This window comes from Caloenas nicobarica, chromosome 5, assembly GCF_036013445.1.
Source record: "Caloenas nicobarica isolate bCalNic1 chromosome 5, bCalNic1.hap1, whole genome shotgun sequence".
Classification (NCBI taxonomy): domain Eukaryota; kingdom Metazoa; phylum Chordata; class Aves; order Columbiformes; family Columbidae; genus Caloenas; species Caloenas nicobarica.
The window spans coordinates 64,405,424-64,417,698 of record NC_088249.1 but is presented as its reverse complement, the minus strand read 5'-3'; the positions used below and the strand labels follow the sequence as shown (position 1 = coordinate 64,417,698).

The 12,275-nt window shown below is 36.7% G+C and overlaps 1 protein-coding gene across 2 annotated transcripts in view; it reads left to right on the top strand.

Annotated features, from left to right (window-relative positions):
• PRMT3 (protein arginine methyltransferase 3) overlaps positions 1-12,275 on the top strand; it is a 54,410-nt gene that overhangs the window by 26,647 nt on the left and 15,488 nt on the right. For both annotated transcript variants that reach the window (XM_065635925.1, XM_065635924.1), the window contains exons 11-13: positions 698-776; positions 5,598-5,785; positions 7,649-7,735. In XM_065635925.1, coding sequence (XP_065491997.1) covers positions 698-776; positions 5,598-5,785; positions 7,649-7,735 — 354 coding nt within the window. The remainder of the gene's footprint in view (positions 1-697; positions 777-5,597; positions 5,786-7,648; positions 7,736-12,275) is intronic.

The following is a 12,275-nucleotide window of genomic DNA, read 5'->3' as shown; positions in this document are numbered from 1 at the left end:
CTGAAGCAGTATGATTAACCTGCTATAAAATTAAGCCCAGCACCAAAAAACCTACACAAATCTAGTTCTAACCATTTTTATCCTGAGAACGCTTTAAGTTCAGGTGCTGCTAAATCATGTAGAACATCCAGAGAACTTGTGTCTTTGGTATATGATTTATTTCCGCCTGTCTTTGTAAGCACTGCCCAAGCTGGTGCAGGGCAAATGTGAAGAAAAGACGCAGTCTACTTGGTGTTTCTCTGACAATAATTTTAATGTTACTTGCAGTTCTAAGTGGGAAGGGATTTTCTTGGTGTGTGTTTTTTTTTTTTTTTCTGTATGGAGCCTCAGAGTTATTACTAAAAAATCAATACATACAGCTTTTCATTAGACTTGAGATGAATTTTGTTTCTTTTGATGTTGTAGGACTCTTATGCGATAATCATCATTGTAGATGGGTATTTATTGCCTATAGTTTATTAATTTAGTAGGTGCTAGATAATTGCACTTTAGGAAATTAAAGATCGTACTTGATGAAACTAAAGGTTTGAAGTGACAATGCTATTGTTGAGAAATTCACTGGCTGCTGATTCTTATTGAGGTGTATGGGCATATAAAGTCTTTTAAACTGTGATGATGAAGTCTATCTGTATATTGATTAAATAGGCTACATAAGAAACTTGATGATTTCTAAATTCTTTCCCTTTTCTATAAACAGGGTTATTTCCTTCTCTTTGAGTCAATGCTGGATTCTGTCATCTATGCAAAGGACAAGTACCTGGCAGAGGGAGGCTCAGGTTGGTGCGCATAATTCTCTTAATAAATTTAGCTCTGGGGGGGAAACTAAATGAACTGGGAGACTTAGAATAAGCTATGCATGGATGAGAAAGTTGCCAGTCTGAATGAAAAATGTTTCCATTAGCATGAGCTTCAAGGCATTAATTTACTGTATGGGTAATAGAAGAACATTGGATATGGTAGCAAGGTCTCAAGTTCATAGTATTTTTAAGAATAGAGGGGGTTATTTATTCTTAAGTACAGTCTAAATTTTTCCTCCCTACTTCTGCCCACACATGTTGGCATTTGTTTTCCCCTCTCAGATCCCAGTTTCTGCATAGCTATGAACAGAGGATAAGTTTTATTCTGTAAGATGTGGCACTCGGTAAGCTACTATGAATTAGGGGAAAAATACATAGGATGTTTTCCTGGACAAGGGGGGTTGCGTTGGGGAGGACATAGTTTCAAACCGAAGAAGCCACATGAAATAACTAACGGAATCACATTGTTTTGTTCAGCGTATCTATCCCATCCTGGTAGGACTATATCCTTTTTCTTTGTGGTTGGAGGGTAGGGAAGTGACAGAAAAAAAAGGTTTTATTTTGAAGTAGAGTTCTTTTTATCCTTTTAAGTAGCTTAGGTAGCATCATCGTACACAGTGTCTAAATGCCTGTAAACATTTATTCCTCGTGTGATGCAGTTTTCTGCACGAGTTCTGCGTATATTTTATTCCTTGTGCTTAATTCCTTTGTCAGTATCGTATTTCATATTGACCTTTTCAATTGTAGTCATCAGTCTGGGTTGGTTTTTTTTTTTCCCTTTTGTGCTAACCATGCACACAGTTAGTTTCACTACAGTGACTTAATGATTGGATTAATGACTATGTAACAGTGCTCGCTGCAGCGCTTCCCTTTGATTGCAGTGAGCTTTTGTATGCTACTGAGTGCAGCAGAAAAAAAGGCAGTTTTATGCAATTGTTCAACATTCAGTCACAGAGCTGAATATATGAGCAAGAGATTACTGTTCATGTGTTAAAATATGTAGAAGCCACTTGAACAGTATGACAGAATACAAGCTTTTTTTATTTTCAGTAACACAGCATAGTCCAGCCAGATCTGGAACACTGTTGTAGCGTGCTCTGTATAGGTATATGCCGGTAATTTTACATTGCTATATAATTAGATTTGGGGACATCCCCTAAAATTGTTAAGGGATCCTTTTATGTTTAGCTGCTACCAAAGCCTTCTGAAAAGCACCAGAAGTTCAATATTTTTAAATGGAACGCTGTTTCCTTAAGATGCTTATAATGACTGCTTTTCCGCCAGCTTGTGTAGCAGGTAAATGGCTGTGCCTGAGATTCCTGAGAAAGTTGCTCAGGGGGCAGCTTAGCAAGATGGACATTCTGCGGTGTAGATGAATAGCAGCAGAACTGTGGGCATGTCCAAATTCACATGAGCCAAAACTAAGAGCTCATTCGGAGGTGAAGTCCTACCAGAGAAGCTCCTGAATCTGCCATAAAGCTTAAATTTCGTCTCAAGCCACTTTTTACTATTGAGCCCAAGATCATTATTACAGGGACTGTTTGAAAGCTGAGAAAAGCAATAGAAGCAGCTGCAATTTGGCCAGATCTTTTAGTGACAGAGCTGGGAACTGAATCCAAATGTCTAGATTTGTGTTCAGTCAGTCAGATCATCATGACTTCAATTTAGCCTATTGACATGTTGAAGTGGATTATGCCAAACTATCTAGGGTAATGTGTACAGTATATAATAGCTTTATTTGGGAACATAAAATTCTGACTGTCCAGGACCCATCTGTTTGTTCTTTAGAGCCGTTGCTTGGTTCAGTGTTGATATTTGCACACACTTGCGTGCAGCGCACATTGATGAGGTGTGATAAGGAAGGCATCATTCAAAATGTAATACTATTTGCTTGCTCACATCAAAATGATGATGGTATTCACTTGGAATTATTCCTGCATATCTGGAGGATTGCTGCCTTTACCCTTCAGCGTCCTGGAGTTTGTGAGGCATTGCTAAGGGCTGAAGGATTTCCCATCGTATTCTGTTCACCACGTGAGCTGTTACTAGTGACAGATGACTTGTGGGCACTGAGTCGAGAAGGACACAGATGGTCAAAACGATGAATCTGTGAGAGCATTGAGGAATATGTGCTTTTGTCCAATCAGCATTTTGTTCATTTCACCTGTGAGAAGGAATAATTATTAAATTAAAGGCTTAATCAGAAAAAAAAATGACAAGTCTCAGGATTGCACAGGGAAGTGTTACAGGGTTGCAGACAGAGCAGAGGATTTTCAGGGGGATTGAGGATAATGGGTGAAATGGCAAATGAAATTTTAAGCAGATGCTTTTAAACATTTACAAAACTCCATAGCATTCAGATTATTTAGGCTAATATTTAGATAAAATGCTTACATTTCCAGGCAAACTTCAATGCAGCAGAGGCTTCTGGACATAAGTGGGTTTGTGAATCTGAAAGTTAATGTATCGCTAGTCATTTGCCTGGGCTCTCTTGCTGGAACATGGATTTCTTTTTGTGAAGTCTGAACAGACATTGTCTACTGTTCTGTTGCTATTGACAGGCTAAACTGAAAATGCAGATTAGGTCAGAGCATTAGTGTTTACCTTTTTGCTTGTTCTTAAGCACTTTGTATAATCAATCAGAAGTTCCCCTGCTGATTTAAGGATTTGCTATGCAGATAAAGAGATTTAGTAAAAACTGATTATGATCCCACTCAAATATTTTGCACTTGATAGACGTGGTAAGCTTTTTCCTGTTAACAGAGTGTCCCAGAAATATGGGCTAGTCTGAGGAAGGAAGGTTATAAAGCAGTTGATCACTTTTTGCTGTGGTTTTCATTTTTGTTTGTAGTGCTGTTAGCGCACTCCTGTAAGTGCATTCTATAACTAGGGGCATTTGGTCTCTTCTCATCCCTCTTGAATGTTCTTGCCATACCCCTTGCATCCTATGAAGAGCATTTTCCTGAAAAATATTCCTTCAAAGGCTGTAGTCACTTGCTCTTGTTGTCTGTTTCACACTGTCTTTTATTTTTTGAAGCATCAGTGGTGTCTCTTGAAGGTCTGAAACACTGGAAGGTAAAGCCAAACATAATGCAGTTGTCACAGTAGTAAACAGCAATATGAAAGCTTTGAGAAATGGAAATCCCTTATTGATGGCTCCAGAAACTACTTACAAATCCTCCTACCACCAGATGTTAATTTTTGTGCATGTGACAGCTGTCAGGTGTGCAGAACCAAATGATTTGTTTCAGACAAGACAGTTTGAACACTTCCCTGTTTTGAATTCTCATCAAACTGCCTTTTAACTGTGGAGTTAATTGTAGGCTGTTCCTGGAGAAACCTTCTGCCTTGAGTTCCTTATCTGCAAAGTACGGATGATGATAGTTTACCAGTGTGATTCCAGTTTAAACTTGCTGATATTTATTTATACTGTTTTAAACAGTCAGAAATCAAGAAACGTGAGTGTGGTCATATTTTGCATAAACTAGTCATTCCAAATGTCTTCATATAAAAAAAAGTTTCTTTAGAGAAGACTTCTTTATCATTAATATTTATAAGATTATTTCCTTTAGGCTAATCTACTCTCGCTTTATAAAAGGTTTAATTTCAACTTGGTGTTTCGGCCTTCAATATTTTACAAGGCAAAAAAAATCTGCATTTTCTGAGTTACCGTGTTATATGAATGATTTCTCCATACTCAATTTTGATAAGCTACAATTTCAAGCAGAGCTGAAGACAAAATTAATTTTACAGTTCAACAGATTTTGGGGAGGAAAAGAGAAACTCATCTTCAGTTTTATTAACACTGCCACATTCGTGTATCAATAAAAAAATAAAGGTGTTTATTAGTAGGCACTTTTCTCTGAAGCCACATCAAGAATATGTGGCTTTAAATGCTTTAAAACGCTAAAAACAAAACATAGCAATTTCTTTGTGGAAAGAAACCTACCTGAAAATAAATGGAGCTTCTCTTACTATTTAATAGTGCTGTAGACAGCTGTGTTCATAACAGCTGTTCCTTGTGTCTTTTCCAATCGGAGATTTCCAAGAGCTTGATTGGCTTTGCTGTCGTCAGCTGCTAAAAAGGCAAATGTTAGTCTTCCATTACTACTTGGAAAAGCTGTAAATAGGTGTGTGATCCAAAGATATTCCTAAATGTTAGCTGTCATCCTAAAACTGGGTGGGGGGGAAATCAGTGAGAAAGTTCTCTTCTGTCTGTTGGGTCACTTCCATACTCTTCAGATGCAGACACAGTGGTTATTCTTTTCCAGTACCCAGAAATAATTCTTTAGGTTGTAAAGCAAGTACCAACCAGAGCTGATAAGAAACAGGAATAGAACTCTTGAGTAAGAATATTTTGTTCTTTTCTGGAAATAAGGTCTTTTCACAGAAGTTTCTTGTTATTGCAAAGGCCTCCCCTGAATTTTCCTTTGGGTGTCTGTCTACAGTTACTAAATATATTTTAGGTCAGTCTCTGTATAGAAGCCAGAATAGGATGTTCCAAATTATTTTCTTCAGACATCAAGTTTCCAGTTATTTTCTGGCAGCAAGATTCAACTACAGAGATTTTTTTCAGGAACAGGAAATACTGTTACTAGAGTAGTGTTGGAAAATTAAGTTCCAGTGTCCAGTCTCCTCTGTGGACAAATGGGACTCCAGAAAATGATGTAGCAGAAAAAGTTCATTGTCCCTGAGTTGAAAAAAAGTTCTTTGTTCTTTTATGATATTAATCACTAGAAAAGAAGTCTTCTTTCTGTGTGTCTAAAAGAAAATGTCACTGATCTGTTTCTGTTGTTACAGTTTATCCTGACATTTGCACCATTAGTCTAGTAGCTGTGGGGGATTTGAATAAGCATGCAGACAAGCTACTGTTCTGGGAAGATGTGTATGGCTTTGACATGTCTTGCATGAAGAAGGCTGTAATTCCAGAAGCTGTTGTGGAGGTGCTGCATCCAAACACACTGATATCTACAGCCAGTGTCATTAAGGTACCATACTAGAGCCTTCTCCAATTTTTAGTAGTCAGATTAGAAATTTCCCTTTTTTATTTGTGGAGGGTTGGTGGGGAAATGCACGCACACATAAACTTTGACACCTTCAAAATTATACAGATACAATGAGGTTCCTGGTTATAAGACTGTAAGACTTGTATTAATTGTTCTGTTCAGGTACGTCTTCATTTTTGTCCTTCTATCCTTTTATTTATTTATTTTTTATTCAGGATTCTTTATTCATAGATGATTATGGATAGGTCTTATGTTCTGAGCTTGTTGACTAGACTCCCTCTAGAGTTAGTGAAATAAAATTTCTAAGGACACCTATAATAAGTTGAGTGACTTTGAGGCTTACAAGTGTCTGTTTTCTTTGAGTGTAAGGATCAACACAGTTGTTGAAATATGTCATTATAGGGAAGATAAATTCTACTTTAAGTGATTGAAGATGCGCAAGACAGGTAATGAGATCAAAAATCTGAGGCCGTAATTGTTGGGCATCTGAGAGGTCAGATTATGCAAAGAGTGAAACATAAGCATTTTTCTCACCTGCCCTTTTTTAATATAACTTTTCCTGTTCTGATTCAAGTGGAAGTGTAGTTGAATGATTTTTGCAAATAGGTCTCACATTTGGTATACAGAAAATGAACATGTAACATGCTCAAAATTAACAGCTGTGTGGGTAAGTCGAGCTCTTATCAGTTCGTTAGGCAAACAAATAAATTAAAACAACATCTGGAAAGTGTTGATAACAATAACTATACTTAAATTTGCCCGATGTAGTCTACAAACTGCTGTCATTTTAGAAGGAAAATGCTTTACTGGTAATAGCACATGTCCTTTTCTAATATATACCATCATGAGCAGTCACTGTCCGGCTCAGGTGTGTGTGCTTAGTGGAGTTTGTCATCATGCAGCATTTCACTGTTGTGCTTAATGGTTTCATACTCATTTGTTCTCAGTAACAATCATGATTTTTAATATAACCTCAAGTCAATGCATGAGCTCATTTGCTGGAGTTAACAGTACAAAGTAGTAAAATTAATGAGTTGAGCAACAGTGGCATTATAGGTAAATTGTTTTAATCAGTAGCCTTTCCACAGAACAAATGGATTGTATTTTTAAGGGAAAGTTTAAAAATGTTGCAATTTATCATATGATTATTACAGAAGATGTTTTAGTGTGTGTTCTCAGATTAGCTGCTGCTCGTTTTGAATACTTTATAGTGTAACTTTTCAGGAAGAAAAACATTCCATAAGGAAAGATGAGGCAACATAAAAACACGGATTAATAATTTATATGACAATTTCTGCAGTATATGATGATCTCAGATAATGCATTTTAGCTGAGTATGTCAACTGAACTTCGTACAGTGAAAAAATGTGGTGAAATTTTTGTGAAGAACTGAAAACCGAAGCTTATTGCTCTATAAAAACTCTGAATTTATTCATATAGCTGAAGTGACTAGAGAAATTGTGGCCCTATAAACTAATTGCTGCTGAGGATATCGGTTTGGATGCCTGGAAAGCTACTTAATCTCAACAGTGGGCAGCTGTCATCAAGAAAGTTACTCAAGAGGAACTTTATTGGACATAGTGAGCTACTATATCTAGTTCCAAACCACTACTAGTCAAAATATCTGTTTACTGTGACATTTGGGGAAGAGGAGTTTTAGGTATTTTGTCAGTGTGCACACAGGATTAGGTGGTTTTTAAGTCTTTGCCCATTTTTGGAGAGCTGAATTAATATTGCCCTAGGAGAACTGCCTTTTATGGAAGCAACTGAACAACCTTCATCCAAAGAAAGATCTTAATTTAAATTCAGCAGTTACCAATAGAATTGTATTATTCCTTTTGACAGCATATCGACTGTAACACTGCATCCACTCCAGACTTACAATTCTCTTCAGATTTCACCCTGACCATTACAGCGAGCACGAAGTGTACGGTAAGACAATTTTAGTTTCTTCATCTATGGTCAGTATCGCCTTGGACTAATAGACAGTGCATTAATTTAAGCTTCATTTATCATCAGTTCTTGCCTTGAAACATTCATTTCTGCAGTACAGAGGTGTAAAATGAGCCCTTTTTGCGAAGAGAGATGAATGTAAAACTCCAGTAATAGTGTTATGGTATCATACAGGTGATGAGGAAAGTAATAGATAAGGAGCCTTAGCACTGAGGTTGTTCTGTTCTGTTCTCTAGCACATTTTCTGAAATAAGAGTTTTCTGTTCAGACATGTTGTTACCGTTGTGCTCAAGAATGATGCATTCGCTATTCACAGAAGAGCTTTTCTGAGTTTAGTAAAAAGAGTGGAAAACAAAATAGGTATGGGAAAGGTAGACTACAGCTCATGTAACAAACATATAGCAGGTCATATAGCAAACTGTTTCTCAGACAGGGAAGTTCATTAACTTTATATGTGAAAACTGAGGGGGAACAAATAGATAATTAAAATCTGCATCTATTAAATCACTGGTTGATAACCAGGGTGTTTACATGTATTTTATTTACTGGATGCAAGCTGGTACTTTTACTTTATGTAAGTTAATATGACTGATATTCAGAACAACACTACTTCTAGAAAGGCTGTGGAATTTGATTGAAGAGAATTTCTAATTACGGGAAACACAAGCATATTCATCTTCCAGACTATACTGCATTGAGTGAAGAATCTCCAGCAAATCTGTCATCTCACTCAAATATTATTCATCTGTCAAACACTAGTCAATATGAAAAGAAAGAAAAGAAAAAAGTTTTCAGTCCGAGCTCTAGAATTAAATGAAAACTCAGTACTGGGGCATCTTTCAAACACTTCTTTGAATTTGTGCCTACGTTGCTCAAAATGAGTTTACATAAATACACATTTATTTTGCTGCTTTTCTTCTTGCTCATTCAGTATTTGCTAGCTATGAGAAAACAGAGGAAAACACTGAGTTTTGGATTAATGAAAAATGTCCCCTATTTTTTCTGCAAGTGCTCATGCAATTTATGTTGTGTGTTTTGTGTTCCATTTTTGAAGTATAAGTCGAGGAAGATAGCTAAATATTTTTATTTAACATAATTCATGTAAGGGTGTAAGTGACTTCTGAAATAAAGATGCTATGAATGTGTTTAAAGCTAAAGCAAATTAGATATTTCAACATGAATATTTAGAAATGTTTAGACTGGTACCTGTGTGAGGATAACTTTTTGCTTTGACCTAGGTATGATGCGCAGCTTGCTTTCTTTGTTGGAATCAAATAGAGGATTTTTGTAGCATTATCATTAGGTAGGGCACTTGAGATAAAAATTAGGTTCAGATGAGAGAGTCTGGTGGCCATTCAGGTTAAAGTAATGGATTATATTTTTAAACACTAAATAATAAGCAAAGGCAGGATGACCTAATTTTTACAGATTTTATGATTGACGTAATATGCTTCTACATTCAACATCAATTATAAATGCTTTCTACCAATTTAAATATCCTCCTCAAATTTGGCAAAAGTTTGTAGCAGGCTCTGAGATCTGTAGTAAAATCTAAAATGTTTGTAGTCTGGTGTGTTGTGATACTTCTGCTGGGAGTTCCATGCTTAGCTTTATGTAAGTCACAGCATATACAGAATCAAGTCCAGAGGGATAATTGTAGCTCATTTTTAATATATTGTGTTAAGTCTGCTGCAGCTGGTTTATTTGGCTTTCGTGTGTGTATATGAAGAAGAGATGCAGGCTTCTTCTGATACAAAAAATGTTACTATATAATGTAAAAATCTTGGATACCTACACAAAACAACATACTACTTCATTTTCGGATGGGTCTGCCTGTTAGTTGATGCTGCTGCATTTGCTACCGCTTCTGCGGTATAACAGGATGCATAAGAATTTGTTCGTGATATAAACTGAAGTTTTCACATGTATACCTTAAAGAATTGTTATTAGCGTCAGTAGCTATGTACACATACTTCATAATTATTTGTCAGTTATCACCAAATTAAGACACAATAACCTCTTGGTTTTTATTAAATGGAAATATTTAATTTTTATTGTGCAGTCATAAAAAAAAATCTCCTGGCTTTAGTTGTCATGGAATCATATAATAATTCTAGTTGCCTCAGGGCAGGGTCAGCTTTGATTTCAGACCAAGCTCCAGTGCAGCCCTGCGTTAATTTTCTTAATATGGCCACTTTCCAATAACTGATTAGTTAAACAGAAATCTTTACAAAATCTTGGCAATCTTTTTGATGTTTGGGTAGAGTAAAATAGCTTATTTTGTAAATATTGTTTTCGCTAGCACTGAACCTTCATGATAACTTCATTTCTGTTCTATGATTCTGTGGTATCATTGACTTATAAATGAAGATGTACACCTGCATTTTATGATTTCCAGGGAGAAGGGGAGGGAGCTGGGAGAAGAGCAGTGTTTCTGAAATTTTGCGGTGAATGCAGGTTCTAAAAAATGATCAGAACTCTGTAAAGTATTTTGCACTTCATCATTTAGGTTTATTGACACTTTGAGTGAAATTTCCACTCTTTCTATGATGGATTGTACAAGTTTAGTTGGGGGTTGACAGTTCATCCATCATATCAGGCTGCCTAACCTTGCAGTAAATGAACAATAAAAGTCCATTATTTATATTGGGAATTTTTGAGGAGATGCTTTAAGATTGCAATTTGTCCTTTGAAAATGATATTTGATGTTTTTCTTGTTTGCATCTGTGTTTTGTTGTTTTACTGGCTTTTGGCTTTTTTGCACAAAAAGAGGAAGCTGCTTACATGTCCCAAAATTCTAGCATTTTGTACGTGGCTGTTCTGAGTTTTGCATTTTTAAAATATGAATGTTTTAGAAAATTTTTGCTTTATTTACAAAAAAAATATATTTCACAGAAATAGCAGTCTGGAAATCCATCCTTATCTGTTTATATGTATCAGGGGTTTTTAGCTCACAATCTAATGTTCATTTCAGAGCAGCTTTTTCTCAGCCCTTTCTGTGCCATAAAAGTATGAAGACAGATTTGGTTGTCTTATTGCTAATGTTGCTATCAACAGCAAAGCAACTTCAGGGTAGTGTTACCATCAGAACTCTGACTCCTTCTGTTAAGTGGTCTGTCTTCAACAACTGAACAAGCGGAAAGCTGGGGTGCATGGTGAGATGTTAGTTGTTTTATGGTTCCTGTTGCAGATCACCTCCTAGTTTACACCGTGTCATTGGGTGGTGGGGAGTGGGTTTCCATGCTGCTTCTTTCTGAGGCACTGCATGGGTGCAGAGGAGTATGTGATGAACCTCATAGAATCATTTGGAAAAGACCTTTAAGATCGTAGAGTCCAACCATTAGCCTAACACTGCCAAGTCCATCACTAAACTACGTCCCTAAGAACCTCATCTATGGGTCTTTCTAAACATCTCCAGGGATGGTGGCTCAACTACTTCCCTGGGCAGCCTGTTCCAGTGCATCACAACCCTTTCTGTGAAGTAGTTTTCCCTAATATCCAATCTGAACCTTCACTGGTGCAACTTGAGGCCATTTCCTCTTGTCGTATCACTTCTTTCTTGGGAGAAGAGACCAACCCCCTCCATGCTCCAACCTCCTTCCAGGCAGTTGTAGAGAGCGAGAAGGTCTCCCCTCAGCTCCTGTTCTCCAGGCTGAAGCCCCCAGGTGTGACAACAAACCCTTCAACCTAGCAGAGTGTTAAGTCATGCTCATAACAGATCAACCTGATGCCTCTCTGTAAGTGCATCTTAAGTTTATTGCAGATGATCCTGTAATGCATTTTATATGCATTATATATACAGCATATCCTTAAAATAAACACTTAATGCTCTAAATAGGTTTCTCTTCTTCTCTTCCTCTTCAAGGAATTAGAAAAGTCTTCAAGAAAAAGAAATCGTAATACACCTGAGAAATACAGAAAGATTGACCAAAAATAAATACATTAAATGTGCTTCTTAGTTTTGCGGAAGTTTTTTGGAGGTGCGGGGAAGCCAAGGTTTTTCTCAGAGCGCACATTCTTTCTGTTGATTTTTCCCTCCTGTGGTTTGCCACCGATTAGTATCTTTTAGAATTATGCTTGTTTATCATTATTTTAGCTTTCAAGGATTGAAGATTTTCAAAGCACAAAATGGTTGCATGGGATCATTCTATGAAATTGTTTCAAAGCACTTGTGGTGCAAGTTGACTTGATTTCATTCTTACAAAGATAATGGCCAAAAATAAATTTAATTAGCTTGTGAAAGAAAGAGCGTTTCCCTGGTAAAGAGCTACGGTTTGTCACTGCTGTTTTTAATGAGACATCTGGCTAATATCAGTTAGTAAATGTTGCTAGGAAAATATTCTATTAATTGTATTCTGAGTTGATCACTGTGTGAGCTTTTGACATAAAATATAGTGGTGATTACCCTCAGTGTAGAAATCAATTGACAAACTTTCTCTTTTGTTTGCCAGCGTTTCCCCAGTGAGTCCATCAAGGTTGATCATTCCTCGCTGAATAACAATATCCCCTGGGAGGAAAG